A 17139-nucleotide genomic window follows, 5' to 3' on the forward strand; every position below is an offset into this window, starting at 1 on the left:
TTTAAAGAGTGATTTTAAAGCTAAGGGCATTTTTGGTATTTCATGGGAGAAGGTGAGAAGGGAATTTATTAATTATATACTTATAATTTCGTGTGATAGAAAATTATATGAATTCCAATGTAGTTTTTCTTTCTAAATTTCAAGAATAAAGAGTTTAAAATTAAAAAACAAAACTACACACCTACCTCTACCATCGTTGCTGCCACAACCCCACCACTACCATCGCCACCATCACTACCACATTGTCCATGGCTACCATCATTACTACAACTTCCACAACTCACCATTACTAGTGCCACCACCACATTCCCATGGTTATCAACCCCATCAAACCCACATTGCCGGAACCCCTAACTTACAACCATTGTTGCCACCACTACCCCACCACTATCTGACAACTCAGCGACCATGGGTGATGCTTCTAATAGATTGCTATCTATCACATGCTTCGGGTCTAGTACATATATTATTATACTTTTAGGTTAGTCAGACAAAAATCATCACAAATTCTAGAAAATTGAATTCAATCATTTTAATATAGGAAAACTAATAAAAATAACTTGAAAACTTTGAGTTTTAATGATAAGGACAAAATAAAGGGTAAAGTGAATAATACCAAGATTGACTTTTTAATATAAAAATTTGGTTTTTCGTTAAAGTAAACAGTATTGAGAGTCGTTAAAGTCCCCTTTTAATATTTCAATATTTCATAGTACTCTTAAATTTATTCATCTAAACATGGATTAGAGTGCAATCCAAAAAGGTAATCTTGCACTCTTTCTTCTATTTGGTTATTCGTTGTGGAGGTGTACAACCCTAACCTAAAGTACCATAGTTGTTAATTAGTATGAAAGATTCTTAAAAATAAAGGAAATAAAGAAAGAAAAACAAAATACATAAACAAAAACTACTTTTACCATATTCTTTGAAGCCAATTCACACAAATCTTTCATTACAATTATATCATTTTACATTCATCTTAATTTTAATGCAATTAATAACATACACAATCGACAATATGCATCTCTGCAATTTAGAAGTCTTAACTATACAGTACTTAAGCTCCTTAATTTCTCATTTTCTTTTAAGAGCGAAAGTAGAATTCACAACCAGAAACATAAAAAAGACTGCTGCGACAAGTGAAGACACAAGAGCTCCACTGAGTGCCTGGCAGAAGTCGTTGTATTGCCTGCAAATAGCAAGCCAGTTTGCGTTCATGTTCCCGTTATGCGCCAAGTACACAATTGCAGATGAAGCGCCATCGGCAGCTATGATTAGAGCAACCATCACCTGCAAAGCATTTAGAAATTAGTTTTTGCAATGCTTTCAGTAAGTCAATATATATATATATATATATATATATATATATAGATCAACATATATAATTAAGCAAAGAGAAAACGGGGATCTCTTTAACAATAGAGTTACGATATATATACCATGGGAGTAGGTTTTCACACATCCATTTTAGCCTCTCATACACGACACAACCTTCTTTATTTATGATGGTCGGATTTGAAATTAAAGAGAGATAACAAATATAATCAAACATGGGTGTGTAGGAGGAGAAAAGGAGTGATAATTATAATTTCCTAGATACATCTAACTGATCATTTCTAGAGCGTTGTTTCATTAATAATAAAAAAAAATTAGTAGTTAGATTCAAAAGGACGGATCACGTGATATGCTGATTATTATATGGACGCTAATTAGTCTCATATTTAGGTTTAAAAGTTTAGATTCTAATATTTTACACGTGTTATAATTTGAATGAACAAACACTCTAAAGTCACGAACAAAAAATAAAAAGCACTCATCATTATGCCATGCGAGGTATTGAACAGTAGAATTTGTTAGTCATATTACCGTGTCAAGGATAACGAGTAGTAGCCTTGGTCCTATTGCATGAGGTCGAATAATGCAGATTATAGAGAAGGGCAAGGAGAACCCTATGTATCCCACAGCTACTGCATTTGCAACAACAAAAAACCTGCACATATCAACGAATTAATCCATCACTTCCTTTTTAATCAAGCAAATAATATTAACTTGTTACTTGAAGGAGATTTCACAATTTGAACGAAGCATATAAATATTTTTTCGTACGTGAAAGTTGGAAGATCATTATACTGAGCATGGAACTGGAAGAACTGTGTGAAGAAAGGAAGAATCTGTTCAGTATTCCCTGCAGTGTAAGCCGCAGCAACAGCAGCTGAACCGGCACCAAGCCGCAGCACAATGTCTATGATCGCCAGACCCTTTTTCCATCCTCCTCCCATAGTCCTGATTTTGGTAGCTTTTGCGGTGACTGCAGCAGCAGCAGCAGCAGGAGGAGCACCTTCAGCAGCCTTTCCTTTGGCACTGGAATTCGCCTTTTCGCCGGTACTAATGGCTACTACTTCTCCACTCTTTTTCGATTCCATATTATCGATGCAGAAATTGAAATGATTTTGTATGATCAAGGGAATGCTGGGATGCGGTTTATATAGGGATATGCAGTGATTAATTAATGCATTAGTTTTAACATTGTTTTTAATTAGAAGATGAATTGAGGAACAGGAGTTGTTGCCAAAAGCTCACTTGCTCCACTAATTAAGCAACATCATGGGAAAATGGTAATCAAAGTGTTTAATTGTGTACATTAATCTAGCTAAAGCATTAAGTTTGATATGTATGATCTTGCTGCGAGTATAATCCCCACTTAATTAGTAGTATTTAATATATGTTAGTATATTGGTTGATGGATCAAGTCATTGGTGGGATGATTAATCAGCAATGAGATCATCAAATATCGTTATTTAAATTCATTTTAAGGTTTCCATGAATTAATTTGCATGAGACTTGAAAACATATGACATCAGAGAAATAAAGCCGTTATTACACGTTGTAAAAAGTTATTGTGCACTCCTCTATAATTTAAAAAACAAATAAAGAGAAGCGAAATGCCTTATTACATTTTAACGATCTTTACTCTCCTAATTTTTTGAGGCATCATTTCCCTCACGATCTCACTCTCCTCCATCACAATCTCAACATCCCCGTCTCCCTCACGGCCTCGCAACTCGATACACGCCTCGAACTGTCATCCACTTCACGACCTGCATCCACGCCTCCAACCCGTCATCCACTCTTTCTGTTAGACATCGTTGGTGGATTCGTTTCGTGGACCGGAGCTGGATTTTTAGTTTGGGCTTCAAGTGAAGATGGAAGAACTCTAACCCGAATAAAATTGACAGGACCTAACCTATACCGGACCAAATCAATTACTCGTTTTCAATCTTGGGGGTGAAGCAAACAGACCGGGTCCGCGCCGAATCAAAGTCCAATCTTAAAAGGTTAAAGTATCAAAGTCCAATCTTAATTTTAGCCGACTACTCCCTAGAACTTTTATAATTAGCTAATTCCCTCTTGAACTTTAATTGTAGCCGATTACCCTCCTGAATTTTTATAAATAGCCAATTTCTCCCATCATTGGATTTTAAAATTTTCATCCAATTTTCCATCCATCTTGATCACGAAAACAACATGACACCTGTATAAGGGCAAAAAAGATGGAAAATTGGATGGGAAAAATTGAATGAAAGTTTTCAAAATCTAACCGGGGAGAATTGGCTATTTATAAAAGTTCAGAGAGTAATCGGCTAAAATTAAAGTTCAAGAGGGAAATTAGCTAATTATAAAAGTTCAAAGAGGTAATCAGCTAAAATTAAAGTTCAGGCAGCTCCATACAAATTCAGAGAGCAAATTAACAAATACCTCAAGGTAAAAAAAGCTGGTTCTCGAAAGAACAATTTGATAAAATCTGTACATAACCAAACAGGTCACGGTGCATGTAAAAAATTATGTTAGCTAGTGAAATTTGGTTATATTCCTCCAAGTAATTGTAAATCAAACAGAATATAATAAACCACTTTTAAATTAAAGATGAATTGTTTTCAGAACAAGAACCATCCCACCTCTTTTTTTTTTTTTTTTTTTTTTTTTTTGAACAAACGAAATTATTTACACTAACAGAGAGAGAACCATCCCACCTTTAGACAAAAGAAACGCTCACCCCTCTTCAAAATTTACAAGCCGCACAATGACAGAAAGCCTTTAGTCTCGTCTCAAGACCACCGAAAGGGGAAGTATCAAAGATAAGAGCTACAACAGCCTTTAGCCGTCATTCCTATACAGTATCACAAAAAACCTAACTTTCAATGGGTCTATCTTTTAACATAAGATTTGAGTGTTTTTACAATTAAAAATGGTTATCGACTCACTTCCTATGGTCGCAATCTCCATCCACGCTCCGCAAGTGCTTTGTGCACTCGACTGGCTGCTTCTGCGGTTTCATTGAGCGGAGGGTAACTCCAGCTCTCTGAAATCTGTCAAAATATTCAAAGCAACGAAGATCATAAGATTGAGAAAAGAAGAAAGTATGCTTGAGACCAATATATAAATCTTTATTCAGTACAAAGAAGTTATTACACGGAAGGTTTGTCAAAGTATAAGGAAGTTCCAAGCATTCCAAATGCACATATTATCATCATTAGCAAACTGAAGTCGGACATTTGTGACTCCACCAAGAAACGAAAAAGTGTAAGACTTTAAAACTATAATGGCCCATAAACCTTCCAAAGAAAGAGAAAAAGGCTTTATCCTCACCTTTCGTGCCAAAATCCACCATTACAATGTGTGAAAACAAGAAATATTTCCTCAGTTTTGGTATAATCCTTTGGAATGGATAACAAAGCAATTTTTTTAGCAGCACTACTGAGAATCTGTGTGTGTATGTGTGTCTACAAGGGGAGAAAATGACGTCTATGTTGACAGAGAAGAATGAAAGAACAATGCAATCCTAAGAAGGGCATCCTTCTATAATCTGCCACCATGTATGGAAAAGTTAACAAAACAAATTAGTTTTTACTTACATTCTCAGAACCTGTAAACGGCCGAACTACTCCTCGATCCTTAAGTGATTTATGGAACTCTGAGAACTTCCATGTACATCTCTCAGCTCCCATAATATAGACAGGCTTCCTGGAAATATGCAGAGACAAAATTAATATGCTTAAATAAAAAATACGTTAAAGAAAATATCATCAATACAGATGTAATTTCCTCAATCATACCCAGTGCTGCAAACCTCACTTATCATACTGACAGAATCTGCAGTGACAACAAATGCATCGGCCCAGGCTAAATGGCCCAGGTGCGGGTTTGGCTCTGGAGACCAAAATATTTATCAGTACAGCACTAACACCCCAATTCATATCAAAGATAAGACTTGACCTAAAAGCCAAATGATTAAATTTCACATGATACCTTGACCATCCCAGATGTAAACTTTTGGATTACCACCAAGCTCTTTCGATATAACATTAGATACCTATAGACGAGCAAAAGGAAAACAATTAGTACCACTACAAAGTACAAACCAAAGTAAGAATATGTACATCTGTAGCAACACCTTTTCAGGAGTCCTATTAGAGAAACATATTCTGATACTCCCACAGCTATCAAGAACACTAAGCAGATTGGTTGTCAATTGCCTTGCAAGGTCCGCACCATAACGACAATTGCCTATTAAAGGAAAAAAAAACATCATACAAGCCCTAACGGGAATAAGTGGGCCGCTCCAAACAAAATTAACAAAGTAGGATGAGAACAAGTTGTTCCCAAAATTCTTGAAAACTCAGAAAATGAATGATCTAATATTCATCAAAGAAATCAGCTCTCTATTAACTCTCGAATCACTAATGTGCAGCAGAAATCTCTGTAACATAAAAGAAACTAAAATATCTTCAGTATACCTACATTTCTGTAATAATTTCAACTTTGAGATTCGACAAATCACAAAAAAAAAAAAAAAAAAAAAAAAAAAAAAAGAGACAAATAAAACAACTCTTGCATTATCCTTCTTAGTATAAATTTGGAGTAAAATTTGGGCTGGTGAAAATAACAAAACAAAAAGGTATGCCACACAACATAAGTCACTTACGATATCAAAGGAATGCATTTTTTCTAAAAAAGTTGCAAACTTCACAACATGAATCAACATTTTCTGGTAGGACAGCACTAGCTCATGCATAAATTAGTAAGTACATATTTTGAACTCTCTTTCCTAGCTAGCTAAATGGCCATTTGGTGACTTTAAAAGACACGGGTCAGTATCATGTTATTTCCACTATTTTATACTATGACTATGAGCAAAATAAACAGCTTAATCTAACCTAACATGAAGCAGGCCTTTAAATTCAAAAACAGCATAATAGCAATCATGACGTAGCAGTCAAATACTTATTTGTCAATCCTGTAAACCATAAAGCAACAAAGATCCAGAGTGTAACAAAATATTACCTGTAGGGCCACCAATGTTCACCACAAGTAAAGGTTTTGGCAAAGGTGCAAACTCATCACGCCATGCACTAGCTGCATTACGAAGTGAACCAGCATCAACTTGATGTAAAGCTCCAACAGTGAGGACCTGATTTAGAAGTTTTTAGTATGTCATAGCTTGTTGGGGGAGAGGGAGGGAAGGGGGGAAGGAAATTAAAATAGCTTCAACTTTCGAAGTACCAAGAGCAGTTGATATTTGAGAAGGTTAAACTTTCTTAAATATATCAAATGCATGCAAATAATAAGATCATCATACATACCACATGACTGTCAGGAGGTTCACGTGGAGTTATCCACTTACAAATAAATTGAGGAACCTGCTGTTGTGCTTCACGAGTCAAAGGATAGTAATCGTGCTTAGGGGTAATCACCAAGTCAAATCTATTTAGATGCAACCTGGGATGTAGTATCTGCGAAACAAATGGAGAAAGATGGGGTCAATAAAAAAAGACAAGATTACGAACATTTTGGTATTCAAATGACAAGGCAAAAAACAACCACAGCCACAAAAAAGAAAAGAAGGTGTGATTGTTGAGCTACAGAAAATTATGAATCTAGTCCTAGACTAAAAGTCCTTTCGCATCCAGGCAAGCAAGCAAATGATTTCCTTGTAATATAAGAGGCACCTACTCCAAAGATCTCTCTGACCTTAGCACCTAATAAAGAGAAAATTGTGCACTTCTTTTTCTGAGGAGATTTGTTCACTTCCAACAACTAAACCCTCATTGCAAAACAGATGAGTACAGGCATACTCGAGCAAATTTATATCATACTTGATGAAATCAATAGAAAATTATAACACTAGAAATGAAGCATTTCATGAAATCAAATGAGAAAAGATAATGATAACATGACCTAGTTTTCATAATTAAGAAATAAGACCTTAAAGACAAATCAATGGGCACTGAAATCCAACACTAACCAAAAAGGTCAATTCCAAACCCATGCATATTTCATACACACAAAACTACTCACTTAATCACATAAAAACCTAGTACAGTTTAAATACTTTAAGGTTGAGAAGTTAAATAGATGTATATAGATCATGTGTAAAACCACTTAGAATGCATGGGACAAATGAAAGTCACAGAGCCAGGGAAACCATGATTTCCATAGACTTAGGAAACCAGATATTCAATCTAAAATCTTTAATTACACTTTTATTGCCATTACAACATTAACAGTAAAGATCTGAAACCAGAAAGCTCATACAGAATTAGGTGCAAAGGCAGTGAGTAGCACTAGCTGTGGTATGTTGAGAGTTGTCTCACATTGGTGAGGGACAAGGTCTGCTATGTGCTTATATGACCTTGGGCTACTCCCCATATTGCCAATTGGTTTTATGGTGGAACCTCAATTTCATCATGGTATCAAAGCCAAGTTGTCCACGTGTGAAGCCCAACGGCCACACGTGCTCCAGGTCACCTAGTTGTTGTCCACGTGTAGGCTTGAAAATCCACCACACGTGCGGGGGCGTGTTGAGAGTTGTCCCACATTGGTGAGGGACAAGGTCTGCTATGTGCTTATATGATCTTGGGCTACTCCCTATATTGCCAATTGGTTTTATGGTGGAACCTCAATTTCATCATGGTATCCATAATAACAAGCATAAGTCTGAAGTCGGAAGAATACAGATTAAAATTGAAGTGGCCATTATTAGATATTTCAAAGTCATGGTAAAGCTGAGAACACTATGGAAAAGGTACATGAAATGTCAAACCAAATATAATGGACGACTTCATACAATCACCACCAAGAAGGTTGTTATGTGTTAAAAATACAAACCACATTTCCAGCCTAATAAATAAACTACAAAAATACCACCACTGAAAAGTAAAATATCCAAAAATTATCTCAAGTTGACCTTAACTCAAGCAAAACATACAGGAAATCATTAGCGTAAGAGGATACTGCAATCATACTGTCACCAAAAGATAAATGTAAGCATTTTGACATATTCATTTATCGTCATCTCAGCATCTACCACCAAACCATGCAATCAAGGCCAAAGTCATTTAGGAAATGGAAGACATAGCTAAAAACTGATACAAGAAAAAAAAGGGGTCCCATTGACAAACCTGAACAACAAATGCATTATCAGATGCAAGTCGTTTAATAGAACTTGAAACAGAAATGGTATCCCTTCCAGAAGCTACCACCAATATAGGTCCATCCCTAATAATAAAAAGAATAAGTACCAAGATTGGGTAGATATCAAGACAAGCACCACATTCTAAATTAGGCAAAAACCATTCAAGATATCGGCATGTTTGTTTCCCAAATACACTTTTTGATTTTGTTTTTTGTTTCTTTTTTAATACTTCCACACTACGTTGCAGACTCAGATTCGAAAATAGGCCCCTACCTACCCTACAATCTTTTGGAGGTAACTCCAGATAATAGATAGAGAGGTTCCCTAAGGAATTGAACCCCAGACCACGTGGAAGCAAACATGAGGCAAACAGTTTAAAAAGGCATTTCATACAACTAACTGTGAAAGAAGAGAAGATATATTTACTTTTCAAAAGTCTGACGAGCCATTGTCACAATCTGATGGACATCAGCTTCTAAAACGCCTTTCAACCCCACACATCCACCATTTTCTGCAGGTAGAGGCAAACGTCTCTGCCCCCGATACTTTAATATAATACAGATCTGTCTTATGATGTAATCTAAGTTTTTGTGAAGAGAAACTGGGAGCCAGTGAAGCCACTCATTCAGTCCTCCTTTCGGCCTTGTAACACGCTGCATGGCATTGCGAATTTAAAAGATATAACAGAGTCAAAACGTACACGTGTAAGTAAAAGTGCATCTGACACAAGAATAAATTTGAGGATCAAGCGAAACTCTTAATTACAAAAGGTTATTACTTAGGCCAACAGTGATGTTAACACCGTGTTTCCAGACAATGATTGGTTACAACTTACGATACTACTAGTATTTTTCAAATCACAAGAACTATAGAAAGCATGACCTTTCTGATGTTATTGCTTCAAGTAGTTAGTGCAGAATCACACGCACATTATAAAAATTGGAAGAAAATAACAATGAAAGATGACAATTCAGCCATTTGTATCACAAAGGAGGTCTAGTTAACATGAATATTGCAGAGTCAAGTTATAAATAGAAACTTGGAAAATTTATAAGGAAAATTAAGCTTCAAATGCATATTAGAAGCAAAAATTTCTTTACAGCAAGAAAGGTACTGTAACAAGCAAACACAATTAATATAAAAACGAAACCTTTCTAGTTGCTATAGCTATACCATCTTTAATGAAGACACCAATACATCAAAGACCACCTAATTATTTTTATCAAAACTGATAAGTAAGTCAGAACAAAGCAAACCAAAAAATCCTCCGCCAATGACCAATAAAATATCTCATACATCTTGAAACACAATGCAGCTTTCGAAAACTGTAATTGGTTTACACCAATTCTAGTTGGACTTGATAGTGAAATCTATTTCAGCCTAAACTAGTATAAAGCCAAAGTGAGGGATGAAACATTGAAAGAGAAATACACAAGGGGCAGATTTTGTAATCAGCCGTACAGTAGCGTTGATTGACAAAATATTGAAAGTCATATGTGTTACAGTTCATTATTAGTCTTGAATGGTAATAAATCTTTCAGCAATCATATATATTTTTCTTTTTGGTCGATAAGATGAATTGAACCATTAACATTAACTCCGTCATGGTTTATCACTCAATGAATTGATGGCTAAAACTCACTTCCAATTAATGAAACTAGCTAATGAATACCAACTTTCTACTGGAAAACTTTTGAACTGGCTCTGACCCTGACATATGTAAGTCGACAGTATTTTTTTCTTTTCACGGCTCCATTATAAATAGCTGGGTGGCCTTGTGGTTTGCCAAACATCCTTAAGCAAGTCCAATAGCAATATTGACGAATACAAATCATTCAGCTTTGCAAAAAGCAAGCCTTTTTAAACTTTTAAACGAAATTCAGCACAGAGGAGCTACGTTCAACTGACTCTAGAACACATAACAACAAAACAAGGAACCATGAACAGAAACGGATTCAAAGATGAACGCGGCCGCTTTTCAGTGAAAACACATTCAAAGCAAGTAGTATGTAACAACTAAATAAACCTATAACAGATTCAAGTATTGGACACCGATATAACATCGTTTTCTAACTGTTAGAGTTACTCATACATTATACTTCGGTACTAAATTGCTAGCACCTTTTGTATTCATATCAAGTATAATAAATTATATTCCAACAAAAAAAGTATAATAATTTATATTAAGAACCTAGTAAAATATGCATTTAAGTTGTGAAAGTCATATAATTTTGATATGTTCTTGAGCTTAAAATTACAACTATCACACAGAAATTTAGTACGAAATATTTAATGGGTAGTCTAGCATACAAAATTATAACCATAATTGGGGAAATCAAAAGGATTAAACCCATGATTAGGTTTAATCACGTAACTTACATATAAGACATGCTTATCAGCGAGGCCAAGAGCACGAACTAAGCCGATGCTCTGATTCTCCGAACCAGGGTAGCCGTTGCCAATCACGACGGCGCGCCTAACGACGCCGTAAACCCCACCTTCGAAGATTTCCGGTGTGCCCAGTTTGGGACTGGGCGGCTCCGGAAGCTGTATGGGTCTCATGAAAGTTGAGAATTTCGGATTCGGATCTTCAATTCGAAGGGTTATGCAAAGGAGCAGTAGAGTTGGTTGAAGGCGGAAAGATTTGGTGCGAACTCACGGTAGTTAATTTCCCTCTGCGTACTGTTTGGCTGCCAAGAAAGTCACTAAGCATAATTATTTTTTGGTTGGTCCTTTTGGGGTATTTATACTTTTTTTCGTAGAAGTCCTTAAAAAGGGAAAGATAAAGAAATAGGAATTTAAGCTTTCTCAATTTTAACGCACCTTTTCTTTTCTTTTCTTTTTTATTTTATTTTTTATTATACGTAATCGAATAAATTAACGATTGTTTTATTGACATTTTATAAATTGTTGAAAACACTTCACAATTAAAATTTATTCATGTAATTTCAGTTTTACTTTTTCTTCTCTTGAACCAACCTTACATTCTAAAAACAAAAAACTTCACAGTCATTGACCCGTCACCACATTGTCGTCCACGACTAATTTGTTAAGATCCTCAGCCTTTTTCTAAAGAATTCATGTCAAAACAAGTTTTTGAAGTTGTTCGGAGATGGTGCGAAAGCAAATGAGAAGAGCATTGGGGTTGTGAATAGTTTATATGAGTACATCAAATGGATTGAATTGAACAAACGTAATATCAAGACAACACTTCAATTGATCAAAGAGGAAGTCATCGGCGATGGTAGGGTGAGTGGTTGTGAGATTTTTTTGGTTTTGGGAGGTGGAGTGGATTCATCAGAAAAATGTTAAAAGTGGAATTGTTGGGATAAATTTTAAATATGGAGTGTTTTCAATAATCTATGGAGTGTTAATAAAAAAAAACCTAAATTAAATAGAATTAACAATTAAAATTAAACACACTTGTATAAAAAAAATTAAAAAAAAAATCTGTGAAAATATCTTTACTTTACAATTTTACAACAAAACCTGCACTCAAATGACGTCTTCCTTTTACCAAATTAAAATAATAAAATTTTCATATTCTAGTAATTTCTTGTCGAACGCATATCAGAAACTGAAAGAGAGAATTGAGGAGGAGTAGAATAGGCAAACTCCATTATATTGTATTTTCATTCATAAGATGAGCACCTATATATAGGTTTTCAAGTATGGATTTCCCCCTCAAGTTCATCCTTATTTGCAAATGTGCCATCCTCATCTTTTACAACACTTTATTTTGGATGGTCATTTACCAATATCAGTTGCTTTGCTTGGATCATTGATATAGTGTTGAATGGGCTTTTGTTGCCTCGTTAAAACCTTGCAAGAAAAAAACTTAATGAGAAAAATCCTAGACGAAGGAAAAAGAGTACAACATGCATGTCTTAGATGTTCCCCCTACTGAGTATCTCCACCTTATTCATACATTCTTCAATTTAACTGACTACTCAGTTGATGTAGCTCTGATACCATGCACCAACTTCTGGAATATAAACTTTGGCAAAGATTTGAAGAATCGGTATGCCACGTTATCGTTGGTTCAATAACTTTGGTTTTCTGGAGCTCATGTGTACATAATTTTTTTGGAGATATGAGTTCAATTTTATTGCCTTTGATGAGTCCTTCCTTCACTTGATCAATACATCCTGCATTATCTTCATGAATGATAGTTGTAGTGTTTATTTTTTAACATACATGAGTTCTAAATGTGATGGATCATTGATCTTAAACAAAAAACCTTCACAACTGGCTTCAAGGAGAGCAAGTATTTCTGAGTGATTAAAAGATGTACCAAATTGTGTCAGCTTCATTTAAGCACCATGAGATTGTTGTATTTTCTTAAGTGAACACATATCTGGTTTCTGAGCAGGCTTTATGTGAATCAGAGAGAAAACTAGCATATGCATATCAAACAAGATTTTGATTATCTGTGGGTTTCTCGGAATATAGTAGACCCGTGTTTGTTGTTACGAAACATCTTTGATTCTCTTTTCAACGTCGAATTGTTGGAGTGGAGCTATATCCCACTAATAGATTGACTGAAAGCTATACATTGTGATACATATAGGAAGGCACACACTTTACCAAGATATGGTACTTCTGGAGCAAATATCAATTCATCATCTCCCTTACAAGGATGAATGATCTTTCGTAGTATCTAAATATTGGTTAGTTATTTGAATGTTCAACTCATGATTTTCAATCTACATCGTTATTTAATACCATAAAACCTTTTGATGGATAAGAATTGTATTGGCATAATGTTCGATTTGCAACTCGAGACAATATTTGTCCTTCAACACTTTATAATCTTTCTAGACTCTTCAGAATTCCCAATCTAAGACCATTGACTATTTCAAGAGATTTAGTATGTTACAACAATATCATAATAAAAGTACTCACTTGGGCAATTATACCATCTTGGTATAGAGTACATAATTTTTGCTTTACCCTTCCAGGGCTTACTTTAGCAATTTGAATCCTTTAGGGATTTTCTGCACTTCATGACACGTTTTCTTTTAAAATTTATGCAGAGCAATTTACTTCTATGTATACTTAAGGGAATTACTTATGGAGATATGCTTCATGCATCTTATAAACCTTCGTATAATATATGATTCATTCCTATAAAATGAACTCGTTTTGACACACCCCGACACGGAAAGTCCACTTGGACTCTGAATCGAGCTGTGCTGGCCGATACCAGGAGGGTGACGAATCCATAAGTGTGGTGATGTGGAAAATGTGAATAAATTTAAACCGAAAAGTGCCTAAATATAAGAGTGCACTGGTGAGCAAGAATGAACCAATTTCACACATGATGACAGAGCATAAGTAAAGTACAGTAAAGTAGGATAAGAATTATATCATCGAAGGTAACCACCTATACCAAGATTGCCCAAGAGTCCTAGTCGATACAAAAGTTCAGCTGCTAAAACCTGGAGGGGCGAAAAACAATGGTAAGTGGGCCTAAAAATAAAGTTTTATAAAAACCTTTTCAAAAACATAACAACCCCTCGCCGTAAAACATGTATAGTTTCCAAAATGTACATACTACGTATGGTAAGAAAATACTTATCGTAGACTGCAAAATCTCAAGAATTCATTACGGCACAATATCTTGTAAATAAGCGCATGACGTCCATAATCACATAATCTCGCATGAGTAAACATACCATATTGAGTGCTCATCGACATATGCTGACACATGAGTTCATGTAGAGATATTCTGACATGAACAGGACTGGGTGTAACTTTAATATACGTTACAGTACTACAATCACGTGAAGACTGGTGATTTGCGCATCACCTATGAGTCCGAATTGCCTATAGCAATCTAGGACATGATTGGCACTTACAATGGATCCAAAGTGAGCATACGGTGTGATGTGCACATACATGTGAAAGACTGGCCCTGGCTCGGGCAAGTACTAACACCGATGCAGCAAACGATGAGTAGATAACACAAATATAGTCATGCCATAGTGATTCGATAGTTCTAATCCACATAATATCATTCATAGCAGTAAATATAATTATGGCATCAATAATAATACTCATACTTGTGCATCTCGTAGGACGTAGCATACCTTCACAATTTCTATCGATGTGCTCAATCTTATAAGCGTCACACTATTCTAGGCGTATTGTTGAAAATTCTTTATGAAATGTATAAATGGAAACTAACGAATATATATATATATATATATATATATATATATATATATATATATATATATATATATGCTATATGAAACAAAAGACCTAATCACAGTTACTTGCGAGGTCGCAGCCGTTCGGGCGTGAAAAGCTGAAGTCTCCAATAGTAATCGCACCTAAACATAATATTAGGACCCATTAGTAAAACTCCACTAAAACAATTAAATTTGGGAAAACGGAGTGCAAATTTGAAATCAGGGCGTCGAAATACACTAAGGAGGGTCCTTGGTAAATTTTGTAAAAAGTCAACGAAAAGGTTAACGGTCAACCTTAAAAAGTCAACCAAGTCGCCTCAGAGGTTAACTACACTAAAACTTTGGAATTTCACTAAACGGATGTCAAAAATGGACTCGGGGCGTCGAATTTAGCCTAGAAAGGTTTCCGAGAAAATTCCGAAAAAGTCAACATGTGGAATATTCCCAGGATATTCTGAGCCCATTTTGGAACTGGGCTGGGTTGAAACATCAGCCCAAAGCTTTGGGCTAGTTGGGCTAAAGATTTGGACTCAGTTTTGGGCCTAAGGGCACCCCCCCTTTTTTTTTTCCTTCCTTTCCTTATTCTCCTCCGGCCGGTTGCCACTACAACCGTCAGATTCTACCCAGATCCGACCACACCAAAACTTCACTAAACCTAGCCTTCCAATGTATCAAATCAAAGCTCAAAGGACAAGGAATCAAAATACACCTTTGGTTTCTTCGATCGTGGTCGGAGTTGGCCAAAAAACGGCTCGAAATCTGCCGGAAAATATGGGAAGTTCCCCTTATGTGTTTTTGCATCAGATTGTCCCCCAAACTCGTTTTTAAAGTTAAAACAACATAAGAGCTTTAAAATAAGAAGGATTGCAGGCTCTCAAGGCTCACCTTGGTTTCGTTGGGTTCTAAGTATACCCTCTAGAGAAAATGGCGAGGTCATTGCACCCTTTCGGTGCTTGCATGGAGGAAATAATATTAAAGATGTGAGGGTTCGTGAGAGAAGGGAGCGGTATAAGGTGGAGGTCTGGGTGATGATGCTCACCAGAGACAGCGAATGATGGTCGAGTTGCAGGTTTCTCTGCACTTGCAGAGTGGGAACATGGGCGAGAGAGTTGAGGGAGAGATGAGAGAGGTGAGGGATGAAGGAACTGAGAGAGTATAAGGATGAGTGACATGGGGACGCAAGGGATAGGAGACCCACATAGGTAGGTCCCACCATGCAGAAAATCCTCCCAGAAAATATATAAAAAAAAAAGAAGGAAATTTATCTTATATTGAATTTACCAAAATGCCTTGAACTTCGTAAGTTCGTAAAATTTCCAACGTAGCTCCAATTTCGAATCCGTTTATGCCCACGCGTTCGCATCGTCAAGTGCTACACAATTATGCTAAAAGAATAAGTCATGCGTCTCTTGAAATGATGGTCAACGAAAGTCAAAATCCTTCCCTCTAAGGGTATTTTCATAAATTCACACCTTTAAAATTTATAAAATTGTAAAATTAGGGACGCATTAACACACGTTTCATAATGGGAAATCATGTAAATAGGAGTATATCATGATTTTAGGTTTCAACTGGAAACCTTGTGTCATATCATGTGAGTTTCATTGTATTACAAATGCCTATATGTAACTTTCTGGGTTTAACATCATTTGGCTATTTTTACTATATAGGTTCATTTTTCCATGTTCTTTACTAGTTGTAATGGAATTGCCTCTCCATTATGGCCAATAATTTTTCTTTTCATCAAGGAACAAAAGAATATGGCTCAATCTCAACACAGCTTATTGATGAATCTAGTAGTTACAATAAAACCAAAATTAACATTGGTTATATCAATTGGTGGTCCCATAATTCTCATGTGCGCGCATGCATAGTTTTTAAAAGATTTTCATTTCTTTGGACATCTATTGCCTCTTCAGGGGCATTACATTGTCTCTTCCAGGATAATCATAGTTTAGAGAGTGCGGATCATAACCTCATTTCGAGGGTTATAGAGCTTGGCTTTTTCATCATATTGGTTGTCAATGGAACCCATGCATTAAAAACATAAATAAAAGGAATTTGACTATATCTTTGTTTGCTCTAAAAAATGATAGCCATAAAGCAAAGAGTCAAATGACATAGTTGCCACATCAATTATGACACCTTTTTTTTGGAGAAAACCTTGATATCTTTTTAGTTCTATTTGGCGTATTTAATATCTCCTTTAGTCTAAGATTCGTTACCGAAAAATGTTTTGGAATAAATTTGGTCCTAACAAGCCAAGCCCATAAATCATCCTTAGTGTAAAAATATCATTGTTTTAAAAAATAAAATCCCAATCTTCCTTTGTCCAAAAAACAGAACTCCATTGTTCCTAATAGAATAAAAAAGCAGAAATAAAAAGAAGTCATAACATATCTTGCCCAAATGATGAACATAATGTCACTACATATAAGTCTAATTATAAAACTATAAATGAAGGTCATG

At 35.6% G+C, this 17139-nt stretch overlaps 2 protein-coding genes across 3 annotated transcripts; both read right to left on the bottom strand.

Annotated features, from left to right (window-relative positions):
• Window positions 1-897: 897 nt before the first annotated feature.
• On the bottom strand, window positions 898-2543 carry LOC137714826 (casparian strip membrane protein 2-like). The gene is made up of 3 exons (XM_068453957.2): window positions 2107-2543; window positions 1867-1990; window positions 898-1290 (listed from the first exon to the last, which is right to left on the bottom strand). The coding sequence occupies exons 1-3, from the start codon at window positions 2421-2423 to the stop codon at window positions 1075-1077; spliced, it is 657 nt and encodes a 218-aa protein (XP_068310058.2). The 5' UTR covers window positions 2424-2543; the 3' UTR covers window positions 898-1074.
• Window positions 2544-4032: 1489 nt separating this feature from the next.
• On the bottom strand, window positions 4033-11243 carry ELM1 (fission ELM1-like protein (DUF1022)). 2 transcript variants are annotated; one of them, XM_068454974.2, is made up of 11 exons: window positions 10853-11215; window positions 8900-9126; window positions 8460-8556; window positions 6642-6791; window positions 6343-6469; window positions 5453-5565; window positions 5308-5371; window positions 5115-5208; window positions 4914-5022; window positions 4263-4367; window positions 4033-4168 (listed from the first exon to the last, which is right to left on the bottom strand). In XM_068454974.2, exons 1-10 carry the CDS (start codon window positions 11033-11035, stop codon window positions 4266-4268), a joined length of 1266 nt encoding a protein of 421 aa, XP_068311075.2. In that variant the 5' UTR covers window positions 11036-11215; the 3' UTR covers window positions 4033-4168; window positions 4263-4265. The 2 variants fall into 2 exon arrangements, with proteins under 2 accessions (XP_068311075.2, XP_068311074.2); XM_068454973.2 differs by having other exon boundaries at window positions 4033-4367; window positions 10853-11243.
• Window positions 11244-17139: the final 5896 nt, after the last annotated feature.

This window comes from Pyrus communis, chromosome 3 (assembly GCF_041283825.1).
Source record: "Pyrus communis isolate YQ-2024b chromosome 3, ASM4128382v1, whole genome shotgun sequence".
Lineage (NCBI taxonomy): Eukaryota > Viridiplantae > Streptophyta > Magnoliopsida > Rosales > Rosaceae > Pyrus > Pyrus communis.